We start from the raw sequence: 22,079 nt of genomic DNA on the forward strand, positions 1-22,079 counted from the left end.
ATGGCTGGGCAAGCTTGTGATGATTTGTTAAAGCAATCATGACATATAGACAAAGTGATTAGTGTACAAACACATCAGCAGATTTTAAACAATCGGCTGCGAGTGAAGGCTTCTATTGATGTAGTTCGTTACCTAGCAATACAAGGATGTGCTTTTTGGGGCCATAATGAAACTTTGGAGTAAAAAAACCTAGTAATTTTCTTGAGCTGATTAAAATTTTGGCTACATATAATGAAAAGGTTGCACAAACAGTTTTAGAGAATGCTCCTACACATGCCAAATATACATCCCTCCCCTGCAATTCAAAAGGAAATTTTACAAGTAATGGCAAGCAAAGCGAGGAGTAAGATTCGTGAAGATATTGGGGATTCAAAGTTCTGCATTATTGTTGATGAAGCTTGTGATGAGTCTAAAAGAGAACAAATGGTTCTTTTTTTAAGATTTATTAATAGAGAAGGTTTTTTTAGAAGAGCGCTTCTTTGATCTCTCTCATGTCAAAGACACTTCAGCGGCAACTCTGAAGAATGGAATTTGTGTCATTCTTTCTCGGCATTCACTTGATGCACAAAATATTTGTGGACAAGGGTATGATGGAGCTAGAAATATGCGTGGAAAGTGGAAACGGCTGCAAGCTTTATTTCTTAATGATTGTCCATATGCGTACTATGTGCATTATTTTGCTCATAGGTTACAATTGGCCCTAGTTGCTGCATCTCGCGAGGTAATTCATATCCATCAATTTTTCTCTCATTTGAGCTCTATTATCAATGTTGTTGCATCTTCTTGTAAACGCCATGATCAATTACAAGATGCTCAAGTAGATGAACTTGCTCATTTGTTATCTATTGATGAACTTGAAAGTGGAAAGGGGGCAAATCAGGTTGGCACATTAAGAAGACCAAGTGATACTCGATAGAGTTCACATTTTCATTCTCTTTGTAGCTTAGTGCGGCTGTTTGGTCCAACTACTTCAGTGCTTGAGAAAATTGAGAAAGAAAGCTCTACTTATCAACAGAGAGGAGATGCTAATGCAGCTAGCAAAATGACCACATCATTTGAGTTTGTTTTTGTTATGCATTTGATAAAGGAGATTATGGGTATCACAAATGCTCGTTGCCAAGCCTTGCAACAAAAGAATCAAGACATATCAAATGCTATGCATTTGGTTTTTTATACAAAGAAAATGATTCAAAATCTTAGAGAAGATGGTTGGGTCACTTTTCTTGACCAGGTTGTTTCATTCTCTAATAAATTTGAAGTTGATGTTCTTGACTTGGATGCTCCTTATTTTGAAGGTCAGAGTCGTCGTCGAAAGAGAGATATTACATTGGAGCACCATTTTCACTTTGATATATTTGTTGCTGCAATAGATGCTCAATTACAGGAACTTGATTGCAGGTTTGGTGAATCTGCTTTGGAGCTTTTAACTCTTAGTAGTGGTTTGGATCCAAGAAATTCATACAACTCATTCAATATTGATGTCATTTGTTTACTTGTGGAGAAATATTACCCATTTGATTTTACAGAACAAGAGAAGATTGACTTGAGATATCAATTGAGCTCTTTTAAGATCGATGTGCACAATCATCCTGTCCTACAATCATTGTCATCTATTCCAGAGTTATGTAGAAAGTTGGATGAGACAAAGAGGGCAAGCAAGTATTATCTATTTGATAGATTAATTCGCCTTGTTTTGACTCTTCCAGTATCTACAACTACTGGTGAAAGGGCATTTTCAACAATGAAAATCATTAAAACAAGGCTGAGGAACAAAATGGAAGATGATTTTTTGGCAGATAACTTGGTTGTTTACATTGAAAGGGAAATTGTTAAGACATTTACCTCAAATTGCATTCCAGATGAATTTACTTCCATGAAAGAATATAGAGTACTATTTAAATAGACTTTGTATTGAATTTGTTGTAATATTTTTTATGTACAGAGTTTAAGCGTCAAGTCCCCTCCGTTGTACTTTGTTTTTTCGTATGAATGAAAATGACTTTGGAATGAGGCTCATAGCTTGACTAGGTTTCAAACCAAAAATAAAAAATAAAATTGGCCCCCTCGAAATTTTTTCTCAGGTTCTAAACCACCTGAGTTTGAGTCATAACTACCGCTTTTTATCTTTTACTTCCTACTTTGTTCCCAGAATCCCTCAAATTGGATGATATGTGTTCCTTATGTGTATTTTGGATCTCTATTTTGTCTTTTAGAGCATCCACTCTTTTGTCTAATGCATTTTTTGCACAAATATTATGTATTTTTTTCTTTCACATCTCTTTCTTCTTATGTTTTTCATTTCATCATAATGTAAATTTAATAGATTTCAGTTATATATTGACAGTGCATGTCCTAAATTTTCTTATTGCTCTGCTCACGAAAAAAAAAAAATCAAACTCACCCTTACCCTAAATCCTGGTTCCGTCACTGGTCTGTGCTATTGAACATAAATATAGCTTATCTAGATCTGTTGGTTTTACAGTAATACTTCTTTTCATTAATCAGCTACGGTATTAGATCAGGTAATGTAGAACTATGGTAAGAAGGGATTCATGCCTACCATTAATCTCATTGGTGATTGGTATCTACCTCTAAGAATGAATTGTGGACGTAAACATTTGAAGCACTCAAGCCTTTTGTTGTTGTGGGGAAGAGAGAGCTAAGTGCCTAAGAGTTACGTTTGCAATTTTCAAATGATCATGAGGTTCTGGATTATATAATTAATTCCGTTGGATCTAATATTAGGGTTATCAACTTGTTCATCAATCATGTATTTTGTTCATATTTAATGAAATAGGCCAAGTGTATGTAAGCTTATCGGGCATAAAATAAGACACCACTCAATAAATAGTATACAGTGCATGAGAATGTTAAAAGTGTTAAACATTGACAAATGTAGCCCGTGGACTAACTGTACCGATACCGTCTCAATTTAGCCAATTCACAAGTGTTGGGTTTTAATCACAAAAGGTCTCGGTACAATTGGGTATTATTCACAAACTTATAAGCTTTATTTTATTTGTTACTTCTTAGCTGTGGGATCTCTCCTCTCCAACACGCCCCTCACGTACAATATAATTTTTTAGGTCTGCATGTGACAGATTAACATCCCACACACTGGGACGAAATAAACCAAAGTCCATTAACCAACGACACTTGGTGACCATCCAATCGGAAACCCTCCGATGACATGATAATAAACCAACTTGGGCCCATGACAAAGTGGCACCAACTCGGACTCACGACAGATTGGAGGCGTGACTGGAGAGGGATCCGCTCTGATAATATGTTAAACAATGACAAGCGTGGCCCGTTGACTAACTGTACCGATACTGTCACAACTTAGCCATCTCATAAGTGTTGGGTTTTAATCACAAAATGTCTCGGTACAATTGGGTATTATCCACCTACTTATAAACTTTATTTTATTTGTCACTTCTTAGATGTGAAATCTATCTTCTCTATACAAAAAAGAATAATATGGTCGTGGATGATATATAATGCATGTATAAATATCTTGAGCACAATACTAACTCCAGCCGACTGGGAGTCTCAACGCATACTCTCAAACCATATCTCTTCAATTCGTTTAGACCATAGCCATAGATTTATGAGTGATGCATATTAACTTCGATCAGCCAATGCCAATTTATCAGCTTACAACAACGTATAATTCTGCCACGTCGGAAAGTACCATGAGCTGCTTATCTACACAATCCCAACTCCTTTCCAAGAGTTGAAAGGAAAACTATTGGCTAGCTCTTGCAATTATTAGTTGAAGTTCAATCAAATTCAAAAATGGAAACCAGTGTTGCATGCTATGCCAGAGGAGCTTTCCCGCGTAATGTTTCATCATCTCTGCATTCGACTTCGTTAATGCCTCCATCTTCCATATCTCCTTCTTTCAATGCTAAGGTACGTACTATATGATTAACACAGTGAGTACAGTGGGAGAATGTGATCTGAATTACTAGATTTTCTTATTGGGTGTGCATGAATTAATCACTGCAGGTGTTGAGAACAAGCTCCCTATTTGGGGAATCATTACGTCTGGTGCCGAAGTCATCCTTCAGAGCTTTGAAGACAAAGAACAATTCCATTGTACCAAAATGCGAAATCGGGGATAACTTGGTAAGATATCATTCACTAAAGCGGAAACCAGTAAAATTAATTGTAGTCTTGCAAGGCTTATATATGTTCTAAGATTTTTGTGGTAAAAGTTCTCTAATTATGAATGTGTCGTCATTAATTAACTTTTGTAGGAAGAGTTTCTAACAAAGGCAACCCCGGATAAGTCATTGATTACATTGTTGTTGTCAATGGGAGAAGCAATAAGGACGATTGGATTTAAAGTGAGGACAGCTTCTTGTGGTGGAACTGCATGTGTCAATACCTTCGGAGATGAGCAGCTTGCTGTTGATATGCTTGCTGATAAGCTTCTATTTGAGGTGATCATTAGTAACTCAGCATCAAGCAGAAGTGACTTCCCCAGAATCCAACTAATTGGTTCTTGTCATTTTTTATCACAAAAAACTATGAGTACTAAGATATGTCTTAATTTTCAATATCTGATCCAGGCCTTAACTTACTCGCACGTCTGCAAATATGCTTGTTCAGAAGAAGTTCCTGAGCTCCAAGACATGGGAGGCCCAGTTGAAGGTTCGCACATAACTACTCATGTTCTGAGGAAAATGATGAATATATTCTACATTTCATTTGAGCATTCAGTATTTGAATCCATATCTATATATACATTATACACAATATTTAGTGTTGCCTAATCATCTCGTAATCCAATTGATTAATCTGTACAGGTGGATTCAGTGTTGCTTTTGATCCGCTTGATGGGTCGAGTATTGTCGACACAAACTTCACAGTGGGAACAATCTTTGGGGTGTGGCCGGGAGATAAGTTAACTGGGGTTACCGGAGCTGACCAAGTAGCTGCAGCCATGGGGATTTACGGTCCTCGAACAACTTATGTTATTGCTATTAAAGGCTTCCCTGGCACCCATGAGTTCCTTCTTCTTGATGAAGGTTTGCTTCATACATACCATACACCAATATTACACCATGCATGTGAATATTACCTCATTTTGTCTGAACTCTTTAACTCACGTACGGTTGTTCATCAGGAAAGTGGCAACATGTCAAGGAGACAACAGAAATTGGTGAAGGAAAGATGTTCTCTCCTGGAAATTTGAGAGCCACATTTGACAACCCTGACTACAGCAAGGTCATTTCGATTACCATGATCCTGTCATACTTGTCTTACTAACTTCTCCAACATATACATGAGACTTGCTACGATATTTAGTGTGATTCACGTACATATGTTGTGTGATGATGGTCACGTGTGACGGACTCATTTGATAACATATCTATTGTTGCTAGTAAAACGTTACTGATAGATTTATATTTCTTACATTGTTATAATCTAACAGCTAATAAACTACTACGTGAAAGAGAAGTACACACTGAGATACACCGGAGGAATGGTTCCCGACGTTAACCAGGTAATTGCTCAACTTACTTTGGTTGCCGGCAACAGTTGTTTATCAAACAGTAGCCTATCTTAACAACAACAAAAAATATTGTGTCATCAATGGTTTAGTGAGCAAATCTGATCAATATTGTACAGGTTGATAGGTAGTCCATGAAAATTACGTGTTCCTTAAATGATCTGCATCACTGCATGTGTAATATTATCTGGCTTTAAATTGCAGATTATTGTAAAAGAAAAGGGTGTCTTCACAAATGTGATATCCCCAACGACTAAGGCAAAACTGAGACTATTATTTGAGGTAGCTCCATTAGGATTGTTGATTGAGAATGCCGGAGGTTACAGCAGCGATGGCCACAAGTCTGTACTGGACAAGGTCATCGTCAATCTTGATGACCGGACCCAAGTTGCTTACGGATCCAAAAATGAGATCATCCGATTCGAAGAAACTCTGTATGGATCATCCAGGCTCAAGGAAGCAGTGCCTGTTGGGGCTATTGCATAATTTATAGTGCTTAATGTATTGGCTAATGCATTACTTCACTCGGCTTAATTTATTTTTTGTTATTTTTCCTTTTCGCAAACGTAGCTACGTATCTCAATATTCATAGTGAAATTAGAGACAAAAGGTTGAATTTGTGGTATTCAGAGGTATATATCAATAATGGTGAAGGATTGTGACCATGATATTTGTTTGGGCCTCTTGCCTATCCTACCAGCCCAGTAAGCCTAGATATATAACTGGGTTAGAACAATCTCTTCAGCAATCTCGTCATAATGTTATTTTCTTATATGAACATTTGACAACTAGCTTAAGGTATTTCGTGATGATTCACGGTATATTCAAGTGGCAAGTGCCAAGACCACTCTTAAATGATCTGCAAACTACAAATTAACATGTTATTTTCTTATGAAAGTCATTGGCCATTAAGGATCCAATAAAAGGGTATTTATCAATAATATACTATGAAACATAATATATATTATTGTGGATTATGTGATTTATGTCAGCTTAATTTACTTGCATGTGATGAGCGAGTAGTATTCGGTTTTCTAAAATGTTTTTATTATCATTATCATTATTATTATTATTTAGATGACACTAACCAATTCTATTAAAGCATATCAGGACCCCCAAAATAGCCGTCAACTCCAAGAAGCTAACCACAAATTGGAAGCAACTTCTAACCATTAACTAAGAAACCATCACCCAACCCACAAATATACAACACCAACAATGGAGAAAGCCAAACACGGGCCACTTCAGTCCCACTGAAGCGATGCATACAGAATTTTATCTAAACTCAATCAACCAAGCTTAGTCCCACCTAAGCATAGTATCAGAGCTAAAGAGCAAACTGTACAAACAAGTCTAGAACAACCGGTGAGAAGCGACACATCAAGCGACAACGACATCTTCGGAAAAAGCCTGACTAAACTCATTGCATCATTAAAACCACCAGATGGCAGGCCCAACAGCCAACCCAAGGTGATAATCCCAACAGGCCCAAAGACTTGTTGCCGACAAAGTAGAAGCAGACCGGCCCGCCGGTGCTTGTGTGACAGACGGAGGCGCAGGCTGTGTTTGGTAAAACTTATCACCTCTTGTGATTATAAGCTAAGCCACTAATTATGTTTGGTAACTTAGCTTTTTTCTCTTCTAGCTTCCAAAAGTCATGGCTTTTTCTCAATAAAAGCCAAAGCTCCTCCTTACCTCCTTAACTCCTTTTAGAAGCAGAAGCAAGCGTTGCACTGTAGCGCTAAATACTGTAGCTAAATGAATCTTTCATAATACCGGTTCCTACCCTCAGATCGCAAGAGAGAGCAACCAACTACTCTCCTCAATTCTCAGATCTCCTTATTCTTCTTCTTCTTTTACTCGGAACCTCTCGAGCTTCAGCCATGGACAAGTCCACCACTCTCGATTACATCAACCATATATTCCCCACAGGTTCTTCATCTCTCTCACTCTCTCTCTCTCTCAATCTCTCTGTATATCTATTTCTCTCTACGAATTAGTAGCCTAGTGTTTAAACAATACAATGTAGAAGAAGGATGTGTACGTTGTTCTGAACTCAAATACTTGAATTTTGTGTGTGTGAACATAGAATCGCTCGCCAGCGTCGAGCCGCTAATGCAGAAGATTCACAGTGAGATTATCCGCGTCGATGCCGGAATTCTAGCCGCCGTTCGTCAACAGGTGATCTTCATCTCAATCTTGTTCAGCTCAGCTACTGCGAATTTTTTGCCGAAATAGCTTAGTTCTTTGTATTTTTGTAGTCTTTGATTGATTGTGTGGTTTTGTGTTGTTTCAGAGCAATTCAGGGACCAAGGCCAAGGAGGATCTCACTGCCACAAGGCAAGCTGTGGAGGTGTGTTGAATGGGACTTTGTGCATTAGCATTCATATTTTGTTAAATTAGGCTGATTTGTTTTGGTTTATGTGGTTTCTGTTACTTTGTTTATTTTATTTGTTTTGTGATCCTCTAAGGCAGGAACTCATGTATAAGATAAGAGAGATCAAAACAAAAGCTTAGCATAGTGAGACTATGGTTCAGGAGATATGTCGTGACATTAAGAAGTTAGATTTTGCAAAGAAGCATATAAACACAACGATTACTGCTCTTCATGGTTGGCCATACTAGGTTAGCTTATGTATTCAGTCTTTTGTGATTTGAGTGAGTTTTTTCAGTACAATGGCTTAGTCATGCAACGGTTTGGAGTGTATTGACATTACTTTTTCGTATCTAGTTAGATTAGAAGAGATTTTATATTATTCTGAGGAAGCCATGTAAAGATGAACTCATTCTCATCACAATACTTTAGCAGTCTCTGTTGTTGAACAGCTTCAAGTGATGGCTTCCAAACGACAATATAAAGGGTTAGCTGCACAGTTGGAGGTAATCTATATGCTTCCTATGATGTAATTGTACTGTGGTCATGAGGGGTACTTATTACATCCCCTATTTCAGAGAGAAATCTGTTTACTACTCATGAATCTTTTGCATTATATATGGGTTATTCGAAAATCTGTTTACTTATTACTATTAGTTATATATTGATGAACATCTTCTCCACTCTATATTAAAGTTTTCTGTTAATATACCATGATTTCTACCAAAAAAACTATTGTTTATATATTTAGAACTAGCCAAGTTGGATAAGACCGAAGGAAGATATGCAGGGATCAAATGCCGCATGCGAACAGATGAAGAAATCTGGAAAAAAATTCCATCTTCATGGCATGTTTCTTATCGACTCTGCATTCAGTTCTGCAAAAAAAAAAACAAGGTAGTTCCACTCATCTTTGTTAACAAACTACTAACCAGAAATCTCAAACTTAACATACGTTAAAGTTCAAATATTGTTTAATCTATGATGACAACCATGCCCACACACAAACGAAAGAAGCAGAAAGTAAAACCCACATTTGAACCAAACCACCCAGCACTAGCACAATCCCACATCCATTAATCTCTGCTCATTTGAATTCGAATTTGACTAAGATATAAGACTCTGTTTTGCTTGAAAATTGGTGGAGTTATTATTTTATGTGTGTACTAATGATCTGGAAATTTTGGTGAATTTCTATGAAGTGGTTAACTCGTGATGAATTTTTTAAGTTAGGTACTCACTGCTGCACCTTCTTTTGGTGTTCTACGTTTCTGTTATTAACTCTTGTTAAGTATATTGGATTATGCTGGTGTTCTGCCTTGTGTTAATATGTGTTGTGTACAATTTCAGGTTCTACTGAAAAAGGAAGGTAAGGCTTAGACATGACTGAAGTCTGAACTAAGAAGCATAGGAGTTGTTGCTCTAGATCTAACTACTCAACTTTGTAATCTAACGGTGGTCTCTAAAGGAGTGGGTTTTTGTCTCCACATTTTTTATCATGCTAACTTCTATTTGACATGGCTTGTAAATCCTTTGTAATTTTCCAAGAAGAACAAAATTAACAACAAAATCATCATGGTGCACAAGAAATAGGATACATTAAGAATCATGATTGCTCAAAGTTTGATGGATACACGTGTATGAGTATTTATGTATTTACATGATCTTAATTAAAATCAAGTTATCAATATAAGAATATATTTATTTAAGATAATTTTAAATAATTGGATGTCATATTTTTTCAAGCAAAACTCAAATTGACCCAAAATTATTACATTCTCAAATTGGTCATTGGTCATTTGACAAATTAAAAGCATAAGTTAGTTTGAGTTTAATAAACACTATGTCATAGTTTCTGCTACTAACAACCACTTATATAAGTTAATTTACTAAACAGTTAGTTATTTTACTTATCAGCCACTTATTCTAAAAAATCAGCACAAGTCAACTTTTTTTATAAACTCAGCTGTACTAAACACAACTATATATACCTTTGCTTCTCCAAAATAAGAATATCTTATAATTAGCAGAAACTGCGATCATACTTAGTTCAAACATACATACGGATCCATGTGCTTCTCATTACTACCTAGACGGTGTCACGGTGGTCTATGATCTTGAATTAATCCAAGTTCGGCATGTGCATGCAGCTACTAATTAAGAAACCAAAAACTAGTTAACCAATCTACAAAACAGAATCATACGTATAATATGGTGTATACATGCAAATAAATATATTATCTATGCGTTTGATCTATCATAGCATATATATAGTTATATACCATATTTGGGTGTGTACTTATCGCTGGGTAAGGTTGACAATGGACTGGATGTATATACTGAAATATACTATATATGTTATATATGTATAGTAGTAGTTGTTCATCTATTATCATATATATGATTATTGGACTAAAAAAATTGAATGTTGAACTATAGACGTATGCTTGAAATTATCTCAACTACTATAACTGGAAGTGGTCTTTTAGTGTCAACAGTTTCACCAAATTTTGGAATCAAATGATCGCTCGATGAGGAGAAGTAAACTAGTAAAGTTATGAGTCCTTAATTTGCCAAATCTCAATCTTATTATATGGCTTAAGCAAGATTTAGAACTCCGATCCCTGATTATAGTAAACAAAAAAGCTTAAGTTCGTTTTTTTTTTTTGAGAAATAAGTTCGTATTCATTTAGAAGTACTTAAAGATTTAAACTAGCTGGATCGAGTAAAATTAGTCTATGGCAATTCCTTACCCTCTAGTACTTCTTTGATGAATTACAGCCCACGGGTTAATCACTTAACTATTATATACTCATCGATCGTCAGATTCTATACTATTTGATCAATTGATCGACTCCTTAATTCATATTATGTTTATTGTTATTGGCATAGAAAATAAGCTAGGTTAGGACTTGCACTACACCACAAAACACGTATAACTTTCAACGCATGTTGTAGATATCAAAGTCGTTAAAAGTCTAAAACTTTCAACAACACGACTAGCACGTTATAAAAAAGATTTGATGCGCGTTGTTGTATTCTTTAATAACACGCATCACTTGTTGTCGCAATTTTTCAACAACAAGCAAGATGCACATTGTGTTTTTTAACAACACGCACTGCTCATTGTTGAAACTTTTTAACAACATGCATTATGAGTGTGGTGTTTTTCAACAATACATTTTGCATGTTGTTGAAAGTGTCAACAACATGCATTATGTGCGTTGTGCTTTTCAACAACGCACTTTGCAAGTCGTTATAAGTTTTTGACAGCATGTGGTTTGCCGTTGTGCCTTTTAACAAGAAACTTTGCATATTTTTTGTACGTTTTAAGCAACATATGCATGTTGTTATTTTATCAAATGCATTGTTACTGCTGGGATCTTATTTGCTTAAACTCAATAAACACTCACTTGGCTAAACCACAATTACATTACCATAGGTATTATATATATATATATACATCATTCTTTACAAAACATTTATACTACATTGATAAACTGAATTAACCCCTTCCAATACAAATTGCATATGTACACTTGGTGCTGGCGAGCTATGCCAAGGTCTGCTACTTGGACTCTACCTCTCCTTCAGCTCGCATCACTTGTATTATCTTCTTTGCTTCAGCCTTTTCCTTAGCTGCAACTCTCTCTCTCTCTCTCTCTCTCTTGCGCTGTTGAAAAAGATATAGTGAATGCAGCAATGTAATGAGTCACAAATTGAAACTTTGAACCCATTTTTGAGCATGCAAATTAAGGAGGAGAATGCAATTGATCAATTGAAATTGATTGTTAAAACTGACAAGCTCAATGAGATTTATATCCTTCAAAAAAGGTTTTGGAAATGTTCAAGTTTATAGCTGATGTTCAAGGTTTTGTAGTTCCATGTATATACGAACAATGAAGTTAAGTTGAAATAAAGAATATGTAGCTACAATAACCAAGGTTCATGACTTCATGCAGAGACATAAACAAAACTCTTAGTTTAAATAAAGGATCTGTTATATACTTAATTGTCTCCATATTCTGAAAACGATGCTGATATGAATAAGCATGAAGAACTCAGCTTTAGTGAACTAAAATGATTTCAGCATCATCCACAACTACAACCTTGTGCTCTCAGAGAAAGTAAACGTACCTTCCAAAAGAGAAAATTGCAAAAGGCATGAAGGAGGAATATCATTCTTTAGCACCTCATGTCCATAGAGATAACACGAAACATAGATAGGAAAAAAGGCCTGAATTTGAGCATTGGTGTTAGTGAGCTTGTAAAAAGCATCCCCTACTTTCTTTGGCAAGGAACAAAATTGAATCAATGCAACCACATTGACAAACAGATTATTCTGCCAAGAAATGTCATATCATTGAAGTTAATCTCAGACAACATATATTGCGTCTAAGTTCAAAACATAACAAATCTTACAGGTATATATATACTCTATCGTATACATGACACATATACAAGGTATATATAGCCATATACTCACCTTCACCCTTAATCTAGGCAGTGACCACAGTTATAGTATATATATATATATATATATATATATATATATACTCTAATTAATCATTACCCTCTGATATATAGGCTATATCAGAGTGATAGAGTATGTGGTAGGCAGATGTGCAAGAAGTACAGAAGCCATGCTTGTTGCAGATCACCAATTTTTGCAGTAGAAGCCAATTTGAATTTTGAGTAAAGTATATGGAGCCAAGACTGAAAATCAATTTAATACTTTGCAATGTTCCAATGAAACAGAAGGAGCATAAGCATATAAACCCATTTAGGACAAGCTACATGGATGAATACGCAATTGCCAGTGCATATGTACTATATGCATGCTAAGACGTACACAATCTGAATAACTGACTGGCATTGATCATATTAAACATGCACTTGTAATATGATGACACACAACAAGAGGATGTAGTATGAGGAACAACAATGAATCGGAAGCACTTCATAACACCATCCCTCCTAAGCGAACTAAAGTAGATTTTAACATTATCATGAGCCACAATGATTATCACACATACGCAAAATAATGATTATCATGAGCAGCTTGTGATAATATTCACCTTCTGCACTAGCATATCGCTACAACCAACTCCACGCAACTATAGATTAGCTTCTGAATCTTGACTTGCACATCTTTGTAGATTAAAGGAGACTCAGAGTTCAAAGCTAACTACCACATCTGCAAGCCGATAACAAGTAATATTCAAGTACTTAAGAAGATAACAACACAACCACTTAGCATATGATCTCAATTTCGTAATAATAATCTTTAAATTTAGCATCAAAGTAAGCACAGATTTAAACCGTGGATAGATTAACCTATAATTTCTAAACTAATAAACATTTCGATTAAAAAACATGAGTGCTGCTACATAATAATCTAGAAGATAAGAACACCTCTAGCTTATACTAAATCATCAAAACAGACGAAAAAATGAACATTCTTCTTCTTCAACTCCAGAATTCAATGAACTATGAATAATCAAGCGATTTCTAATCCGATAAAGTCAAATTTGTACTCTAAAACAATAAATTACCTCCGATATCGTGGCGGCGTTGAAATCCGAGACGTCAACAGCGAGGTGCTGAGGGAGAACGGCTGTGAAGAAGTTGGAGAGCACGGCGGCGATCAGGACTGTTCGATCTGGAGCGAGAGCTGGATGAGGGGATCGCAGCGTACAGCGGTGCGAAGGACATCGGAGGTGGAGAGGTTAGAGTGGTGGAGGTTGGGGATGGAGAGGTGGAGGAAGGTTAGGGTTTGGATTGGGGTGGGAGTGAGGAACCGAGTTCGCATTTTGTGTGTGAGAGAGATGAAATTAGAGAGAAGTATGAAAATGGTTTTGTGGATTTTAGACTCAAAAGAGTGTTTTGTGATGGAAAGATCGATCTTCTTTTTTTTTTTTTTAGTTTTATGTTTTTTTAGATTTTGGCTCAGACTTCAAAAGTATTGCCAAATCTTCAATTTTTAAAATCATAGACAACGTGCTGCATGTTGTCATTATGAAAACATTTTACGACATATCAACCTACTTGTTAATGTATTCAAATAACAACATACAAATAACAATATGTATAATGTGTTGTCAATAGTAGAATTAACAACAAGCCAATGACACATGTTGTGATTTATAATTTTCCACAACGTGCATTTTGAATATGTTGTTGAAAATAGAAATCTACAACATATATTTAGAGTATGTTGTTATTGTGATGTTGTCGTAAGTCATTTTTCTTGTAGTGTTGGAATCAAACTATCATATTATCTCTCACACACACATACACAACACAAGCAATTAACTATCAACCAGGTTGTGCGCACACTGCCATGTGCAGTTTCTGGGCAAATTAATGGTAGTAATTTTATATATTGCATGATTATATATTATGCACAAATTCGGAGCCAAAATTTTATGATGGGTTAGGTTGAAAGAAAAAATTACAATAATATGAGTTATATATGAAAATTTGAGATAGATTATTATTTAAAATTTAATTTTTTACATTAAAACTTAGTTAGAATGTCAAGTTGTTTGCTAATTTGAGATGGGTTGTAGTCCGTGTGTAGCTACGCCATTGAATATGCATATACTTGTTTAAGTTCATACGCTATGATTGATTAGTCAAATAATAAGGGATAGCTACTTATGCAGGCTCATGATAAGGTGTGTATATATATATATATATAAGGCGGCATTTATTTTCCAAAGCATCGATCGCAGCAGCCCCTCAGTTCCTTACTGAATTGGGACTGTCTACTTGTTCTGTTGTTCAAGTCCTGAATTGTTGACTACGACTAAGAAGATGTGAACGTATTGGACTGGGAATCATTATATGAGAGTAAAATAGATCGATCAGCTCTATATATATATATATATGATCAACTGGCCGGATCAATGCTCTCATGGTAGGTTTGCCCAGTTTCCTGGAATTTATGATTAATGATAAACTACGCATGTAAATGAATGATAAATGTTTAAACTAAGAAAGCTTGATGTCTAAGGAAGGAAGGGACAAAAGACGATCTTCATGGTTGACCTGATTAATAATAAGCAAATTAGTACGAATTTGGAGTATTAGTTTAGATCGACTAGGTTACTAAAATCGCATTGAACAAGAAATGTACGCAAAGCCTCCAGAATTGAATCACGTATTATTCAGTTTATGCGTGTATATATCGTACGCTAACATTTTATATAAGGAAAAGGGTAATACATTTCTGATGCTTGACGCGAAATCAATCGCGCACACAGAAGCACACAAGTGCTGATCAGATAAATTGTGTTCTACAATATTCAAAGCTGCTCGGTATCTCATCCATTTGTGGTTAGTCTGCTGACCCTAAAGGTTTAAACCCTGTACGAGATAGATGACTAAGCATTCCATACATATGCTGGTTTGCCCGGCCTTCGCCAATCACCACTGCTTTACGTATATATGTCGCGCGCCTTATCTTGTCGCCGCAAAGGCAATGTTCCTATCACACTTACTTTACACAGGGTTCTACGAGGATAAGTCTCGAAGTTATTTTATTAAGGCTTAGGGGATTAAATTTCAACGATGTATATGTACTGACTGCAAGTCTTTTAGGTGAGTAGACTCCCCTTCGTAACCATTATCCAAAATCTCTATCTAGCTAGCTAAAAACAAGCTTGACTTCAGTCGCATGGGCGGCATGGCTTTATATAAGTATGCGCTAGCCATCGAATGCATGATTCATGTAACAGAAGAAGAAGGTAAGTCAATAATCAGAATAAGAAAGAAATTGGAGGTATTATGCCAGGGGTGGATTCGGGATGTGAACTCCCTCTAGGCTAATTAAGAGTTCTTAAAGGATCTTTTGTTTACCAATATTGTTTCCAAGTGTTTATTTTCCTTTTTTTTAGGGGGTGCGTTTGTTTTCCTTTTTTATCAAAGAGTATGTGAAGTTCATATCAATAGTTTTACCCTCTATTTTGTGAAGTGAAATCATAAAAGGAAATGTGGGAAAGAAAACAAGAACAAAATGTAAGAAATACTAGTAGAAAATAGAAGTACATTGTGAGAGCAAAAAGAAGACAAGATAGAAATAGAGAAGAAAATTAGAAAGAATGGAAGAAAAAAATGATATTTTCAAGGATGATTCGAACCAGAGACATGGGGAATTAATAAGAATCTAAAATAAGAGTGAGCCAACTAAACTTGTAGGAATCAACTCGAAATATCCCATGTACATAAATAATTAACATGATTTTTGTCTAGACTTAAGACCATAAAGCCTACAACATAGATACGCCCTGGCAGAACCACTACATATCTTAAATTTGGAATGAAAACAATAGTATAAAGCGCTTCGATCCTTGAATTCTTTCAACAATTGTCTAGATCTAGGGCATCAGGTATGCGCGAGGGTTTCCTATCTTATAATTTTTTGTCTAACTGAGGGTTTCCTAGTAAAGTTTTGTCTGAATTAGGGTTTCCTAGCTAGCTAGATAGCACATTTATATATACCAAGCATGTGAAGTTTGAAATAAATGGCCAAGCGCAGTTGCATCGACCATAATAATGGTCACCAAGTGAAACAGGTATCCACTATGCAGTAGCATGTGTAGGAACGTGCAGCAGTTGCCAATTCAGTTGGTAGTCGCAGCTAGACGATATAGCTCAACTTCGAAAGGATGTAAAACAACAAATTTGCTGATTCAGAACCATAGCTATTATGGGTTGTTTACAAGATCTCATCAAGTCTCATCATAAACGTGCATTATTGTAGGATACAGTGGAGTTTCATTTTGATAGAAACAACTAAAACAAGTTAGCCTGAAACCTCTCACCAGATGGAATGAACTATGCATGAAATAACTTTCACCTTCTCCATAAATATATACCATGGAATACAGAAACTGTGAAACAACTTGGCAGCTAGTTTGCTTTCTCAGTTGATTTCCACAGAATCACAGACGCGCGGGTTCAATGATTATTGATAAAACAGAAAGAACGTGGAGTGCAAGTTGCAAGCAATAGTAGTACGTACACACTAAATACTACTCGATCCAAAACTCTGAGCCATGTGCTTCCCTCTGAACCAGGAATCATTTGAATGCATATTTCTAAGTTTTCATTCTACTCGTACACACTAGCTCACATAGTAAATCGGTCCAAACCTCCCCAGCTCCAAACATTATTCTCGGAACAATCATAGAATTTCCCTTTGGAAAGGGTCCAATTTGCCTCAGCGTTTTATATAATACCGGCAACTGATGCAAGAAACAAAGTGCTTTCAAACTGGCACGCGTAGTTTCCTTTCTGGCTTTGATCTAACATGGTTCTTGGTACTCTGGAAAGATCTTCATCATTAATCAATTCTATCTTCTATTCTTTTTATTCAACTCCTTAACTGTCGCAAAATTCTCTCTTTGCCAATCATGAAGTCCACGTCGTCGAACCAATATATTTTCATGGGAGCTCGAGAACATATATATTTTCTAAATCGATAGAACGTATGTAGCTGGCATCCGTCATAGGGTATATGATTTTATAATGTTCATCGTGATATTAATATTGATGTATGATTATTACAGCGTAATTTAAAAAGATCGACTTCCAACTCCAGCCAAGTTAATGATTCTTATGGCAGCTGGTAGCCTGGTACGTACCGTACGGTTTTCTTCTTAATTGTTGGATTAAATAGCATATACAAATAGTATGAGAGAATAATCCCTTAATGAGACTCTATCTAAATTGATTCCAATTACAGCTTAATTTAAGAAAACTAAAATTTTCAACTGGTGTCAAAGTTGCAGTAGTACCTTTGCATCTACGTACGGAGCCTTGTCTCTCATACAAAATTAAAAATGAAGTAATTAAGCATGGAAGAATGACTTTTCCTAATCACTAGCTAGTTTGTTTGATAAATTAATCAAGAGAGGCCGGCAGAGCATATATAGTTGGTAAATTAATGTATTAGTTTACGTATACAATGTCAATATGGTAGGTTAATCGATCTCTAACCTACTTATATACTGAATTGATGCCCACTTTCTAAAAAGATAAGGATTGCGTATCAGAACAGATAAGCCTTCTGAAGGATATTATTCTACCACTGTTACATAATTTTACTCTCTTTTTCAAGGATACAAGTAAATAAAGCTCATGATTCATTGTCATATCTTCAACAATGTAGAGAAATGTTCGTTATCGTTTGTTACAGTCTCAATAAGAACTATTGCTATTAATCATATAAAATCATATCTCACATCAGAAGAGTGAGGAGATAACTAATTCCTATATTGAGAAAGTTTATGATTTGATGACTCTAAATGCTAGCCCTAAATATTTTCAGACTAAATGATAAGAAGATCGAAGTTTGATATATAAAGATTAAAAGATACATCAAAATTTATATGCAAAGAAACGCATGCATATATTATATGAACTGTTCACCAGTTATAAATCATAAATTATTGTTCACTATCAATATATAAATGTTCATAATTGCTATGAATCTATGATATACAACAAGAGAACAACAATGTTGTCCAAAGATATGTATTAGCCGTCTCTAGTAAAGTACTGTAGCTATACATGGATCGAATTAGGGATAGTGATCGATATTGTCATAGAATTCAGCTATAATTAGAGTAATTGATGTAATATCAGTCTGGTTGAGCTTAATTTCGAAAAGAAACCTTGAAACTAAACCCGTTGTCGAAAAAGCCTTGAAGCAAAAACAAAAAATTCATTGAAATGGTGTAAAAATTACGTGGTTGTGACGCTTGTATACACAGTGCTCTATCTACTTCACAAGCTCCTGCTTAACTTCGTTGCTCGATCACCTTGGACAATTGGCACCATATAGCATTCGTGACCTTATCTTTCTCATTGTCCGTTTGTTCTTGTTTTGTTTCAACAGCCGGGATCATACATGGGGTCCCGTAACCCAACATTTCACTTGATTGGCTCCCTAATTTAATCAATCACTAAAAATTCTTAACGAATTCCTTCTTCTTCACGGTTCATGCTAACATCGATCTTGTTTAATTTGTATGTATATGAGAGTTGATCGAGAAAGTAATGTGCAATCTAATTGTGGGGTCTTTGATCAATATATTCTGCCACCACTCATTTTCCATGATATCTTGTTCGAGACCGGTCACCTTAGCTTACTCATATGTCATTACTCATTACATATCACCTAGCTAGTCATTAAAATCTGATTTGTGCATATCATATATATATGGCAAAAAAATACCTAATGGGCTCCCCAATACGATTACCTGGATCACGAATAAGACCATTCCCGGTAATGTCAATGCTTCTCTAAAATAATACATACCATTAATCAGGTAGATTTGACTCCACTAATCTTTGCCTTTTTACCTTTTTATTGAAGTGGGATATATATGATCAGAAGTTATATATATATATATATATATATATATATATATATATATATATATATATGTGATTTCTCATGCCCGCACGCATCCGGATGGCTTTTCCGTCCAGATTTCAGTCATTTTTTCACAATTCGAAAACAATTAACATTGTTTCTTCTAGCCAGAGTGACACCATACCTTCATAGACACTACTGCAATGAAGAAGAAGGCTAAAGCTATCGGGATCGGAGGTCCACCATGATTGGTGGTGAAGTTTTGAGTGAGGTTGCTGCATAGATTTTCGATCTCGATATTTTTCGTCTTCTTCTTCATCATAGCAGTGTCTAGAAAGATGTGATGTCACTCCGATTAAAAAAAACGACGTTACGAACATCTGGATCGTGGAGAAATAACTGAAATCCGGATAAAAAAACTGTCTGGACGTCCACAGCCTAAAAACACTAGTTTGGATATGCTGCATAGAAGTCATAATAATCTTCACCGGTTTGCAGCCGGTTTGCATGATACTGTATCAAAATATCAGATAGCATGATAGTATTAAGTATTAACAACAACTAATTATGAAATTTTTACCATTAGAACATTGTAAATGTATGACACTATGACATGCTTACAATGAGTCATTAAAGTACGTAGTAATATGTGTCTTCAGTAAAATTAGCTGATGTCAGATAATTTAGCACCTTATACCTGCTAATTAATTAAATTGATTTCAAGGCACCCTCGTTACAAACCGATTAAATTAGCCCATAACTAATGACGCTAGGTTCTACTATAATTTTAAAGTGTGAACGCTTATGTATGTTGTGTGAGACTATGATATAATTTTAAAGAACAATATTTCAATTCAATTACTTTGAATATGTGGTCTCTTGCCCTTTCTCTCTGTCTGTCTCGCTCTCTGCAATTTCTCCATCTTTTCCCAGTTTTCTTCCTCCCCCATTACTAAACACTTTGGCGTAGCCACACTAGGGCCCGAACGGTCAATTAACCCATCTCAGATTTTCAAACTATGCCATACAGAGACATGATTGGTTAGTGGAATTGATTATATAAGTAGAATTGACTATTCTAACAACCCGAGAATAATTATGAAATTTACTATTACTGGAGATAAGAGTTCAACTCATCTTCTCTAATATCTCTTCTTTTTTATGTCTTTCATTCTCAAGCAATTAAGATTTGCTTTTCCGATTAGTGTCTCATTTCTCTGGTCTAAAAAAAGAAAATTATTATCTCATTTGGACTTGGTCAAATTTTCATACTCTCCCACGCCCTTTAGCAAATTTTCCTAATCATTCAGTAACTGTTACCTCATATTTATATACAGTATGTGTCTACGTATATAATTTGTTTTGTTCTGCTCGATGTAGTCGATTGAAACTTTCATACTTAGAAACATGGAATTATATATACAAGATATTGAATAAATCGAACAAATCGTAAGAGAAAAGCAACAAATCGGTTAACATGCACCATCTGAAAGCATAGTTTAGTAGTGTTAATTTTTTGACCCTCCTAATTGCGATTTCTAGCTACGCGCCACTGACTAAACACAAAACAAATCAAGTACTCATTTCAAGGAAGGTAACTAGCTTGTATCGCTTGCATGTAACAACGTAATCCACGTATATATGTGCCAAACACAATTCAAAGTACTTCCCTTTACCTCTACACTTGTTAACAAAACCGAATAGGATCATGCACTTCAGTTCACTTGTGTTAAGCGCTAGCGAGGAGAATCGAACTGGATTTATACAAAAGAGAGAAGCAGATCGAATATGTAATATATGGAAGGATTAGATCAAAGTTGACCAAAAGGGTTAGTTCATGACTCTTCATATCCTGCTTTTTACTGATTTAGCTTATGACATAATTTGCCTCTTAATTTAGTTACTACCTCCTGTATTTTTGTTAATCCCGGTCCCTCTTAAATACAATATTATTATTTGTATAACGCGCAATGCAATGTTAATCATCTGTATGTTTTGACAACTATGTATTTATATTGAAGTTATCGATTTTAACTATTCACATATAGTTGTGTCGTAGGTGCTCTGAATACTATCTGATATTAAAACAGCCCTTATCGTTTTTAAAATCTATGGTTGAAACTGAACAGGTCATTACCGTCTTTGCCTTCAAAAAGTCGGGACCAAAATTTAATCTTACTCACTCAACTAATCCTGCAATGCTCAATGTAGGTATAATATCCTTGTTTGTATTTGATCTAAGTTTAATATCTATTTCATAATTACAGTAAATACTCCACGGAGAAAAGCTCTCGATCAGCAGCTAATCAAAAAGAATAGGAGCCCCATTGATTCACCATATATAGAGATCGAGATCTCTCACGCTAGCAAGGGATTCATATATCATTTGCTGAATTGTTATCCTAAGGTTGCATTACACAATTAAAAAAAAATACCAAATTTGAAACATAATCAACAATGAATATATATCGGCAATCTTTGTAGCCTAGCAGCGCTTATAAGTTACCACCAATTAAAGAGTGGTAGATAGAATCTTGGAGTTCATGGCAATAGATCGGAATTACATTCACTGCGAATTAACTAGTACACCTACTTAATAATAAGATATAATACAATACTACATTTAACGAGAGGTAATGATAAAACCCACATACCATGAAACCTTGATGTATAAGCTCTCAGAAAGCTTTGATAAGTTTAATTTGGTTGGTGTACGTGTATATTATTCTTGAATGTCAAGCTAGCATTTCCAGTTCGAAGTTTCGTTTCATAAGGTCAACTTACGTCTCAACAAATAT

General features: G+C 35.5%; 2 protein-coding genes across 2 annotated transcripts; both read left to right on the forward strand.

Annotated features, from left to right (window-relative positions):
* Positions 1 to 324: 324 nt before the first annotated feature.
* Positions 325 to 1,903, forward strand: LOC126786972 (uncharacterized). Its single transcript, XM_050512923.1, has 3 exons — positions 325 to 457; positions 585 to 880; positions 1,088 to 1,903. Exons 1-3 carry the CDS (start codon positions 325 to 327, stop codon positions 1,901 to 1,903), a joined length of 1,245 nt encoding a protein of 414 aa, XP_050368880.1.
* Positions 1,904 to 3,798: 1,895 nt separating this feature from the next.
* LOC126788463 (sedoheptulose-1,7-bisphosphatase, chloroplastic-like) lies at positions 3,799 to 6,007 on the forward strand. The gene is made up of 8 exons (XM_050514458.1): positions 3,799 to 3,909; positions 4,012 to 4,131; positions 4,263 to 4,448; positions 4,578 to 4,659; positions 4,815 to 5,036; positions 5,135 to 5,235; positions 5,444 to 5,515; positions 5,726 to 6,007. Exons 1-8 carry the CDS (start codon positions 3,799 to 3,801, stop codon positions 6,005 to 6,007), a joined length of 1,176 nt encoding a protein of 391 aa, XP_050370415.1.
* The last annotated feature ends 16,072 nt before the right edge of the window (positions 6,008 to 22,079 follow it).

This window comes from Argentina anserina, chromosome 3, assembly GCF_933775445.1.
Source record: "Argentina anserina chromosome 3, drPotAnse1.1, whole genome shotgun sequence".
Taxonomy (NCBI): domain Eukaryota; kingdom Viridiplantae; phylum Streptophyta; class Magnoliopsida; order Rosales; family Rosaceae; genus Argentina; species Argentina anserina.

What these genes read in the sequence shown, in the direction of transcription:
- LOC126786972 (XM_050512923.1), top strand. Translation starts at nt 325, where the DNA reads ATGGCAAGCAAAGCGAGGAGTAAGATTCGTGAAGATATTGGGGATTCA. An exon ending in AAGATTTATTAATAGAGAAG is followed by an intron (nt 458 to 584) that starts GTTTTTTTAGAA and finishes TTTGTGGACAAG; the next exon opens with GGTATGATGGAGCTAGAAAT. An exon ending in GTGGAAAGGGGGCAAATCAG is followed by an intron (nt 881 to 1,087) that starts GTTGGCACATTA and finishes CATTTGATAAAG; the next exon opens with GAGATTATGGGTATCACAAA.
- LOC126788463 (XM_050514458.1), top strand. Translation starts at nt 3,799, where the DNA reads ATGGAAACCAGTGTTGCATGCTATGCCAGAGGAGCTTTCCCGCGTAAT. An exon ending in CATGGGAGGCCCAGTTGAAG is followed by an intron (nt 4,660 to 4,814) that starts GTTCGCACATAA and finishes TAATCTGTACAG; the next exon opens with GTGGATTCAGTGTTGCTTTT. An exon ending in ACAACCCTGACTACAGCAAG is followed by an intron (nt 5,236 to 5,443) that starts GTCATTTCGATT and finishes ATAATCTAACAG; the next exon opens with CTAATAAACTACTACGTGAA.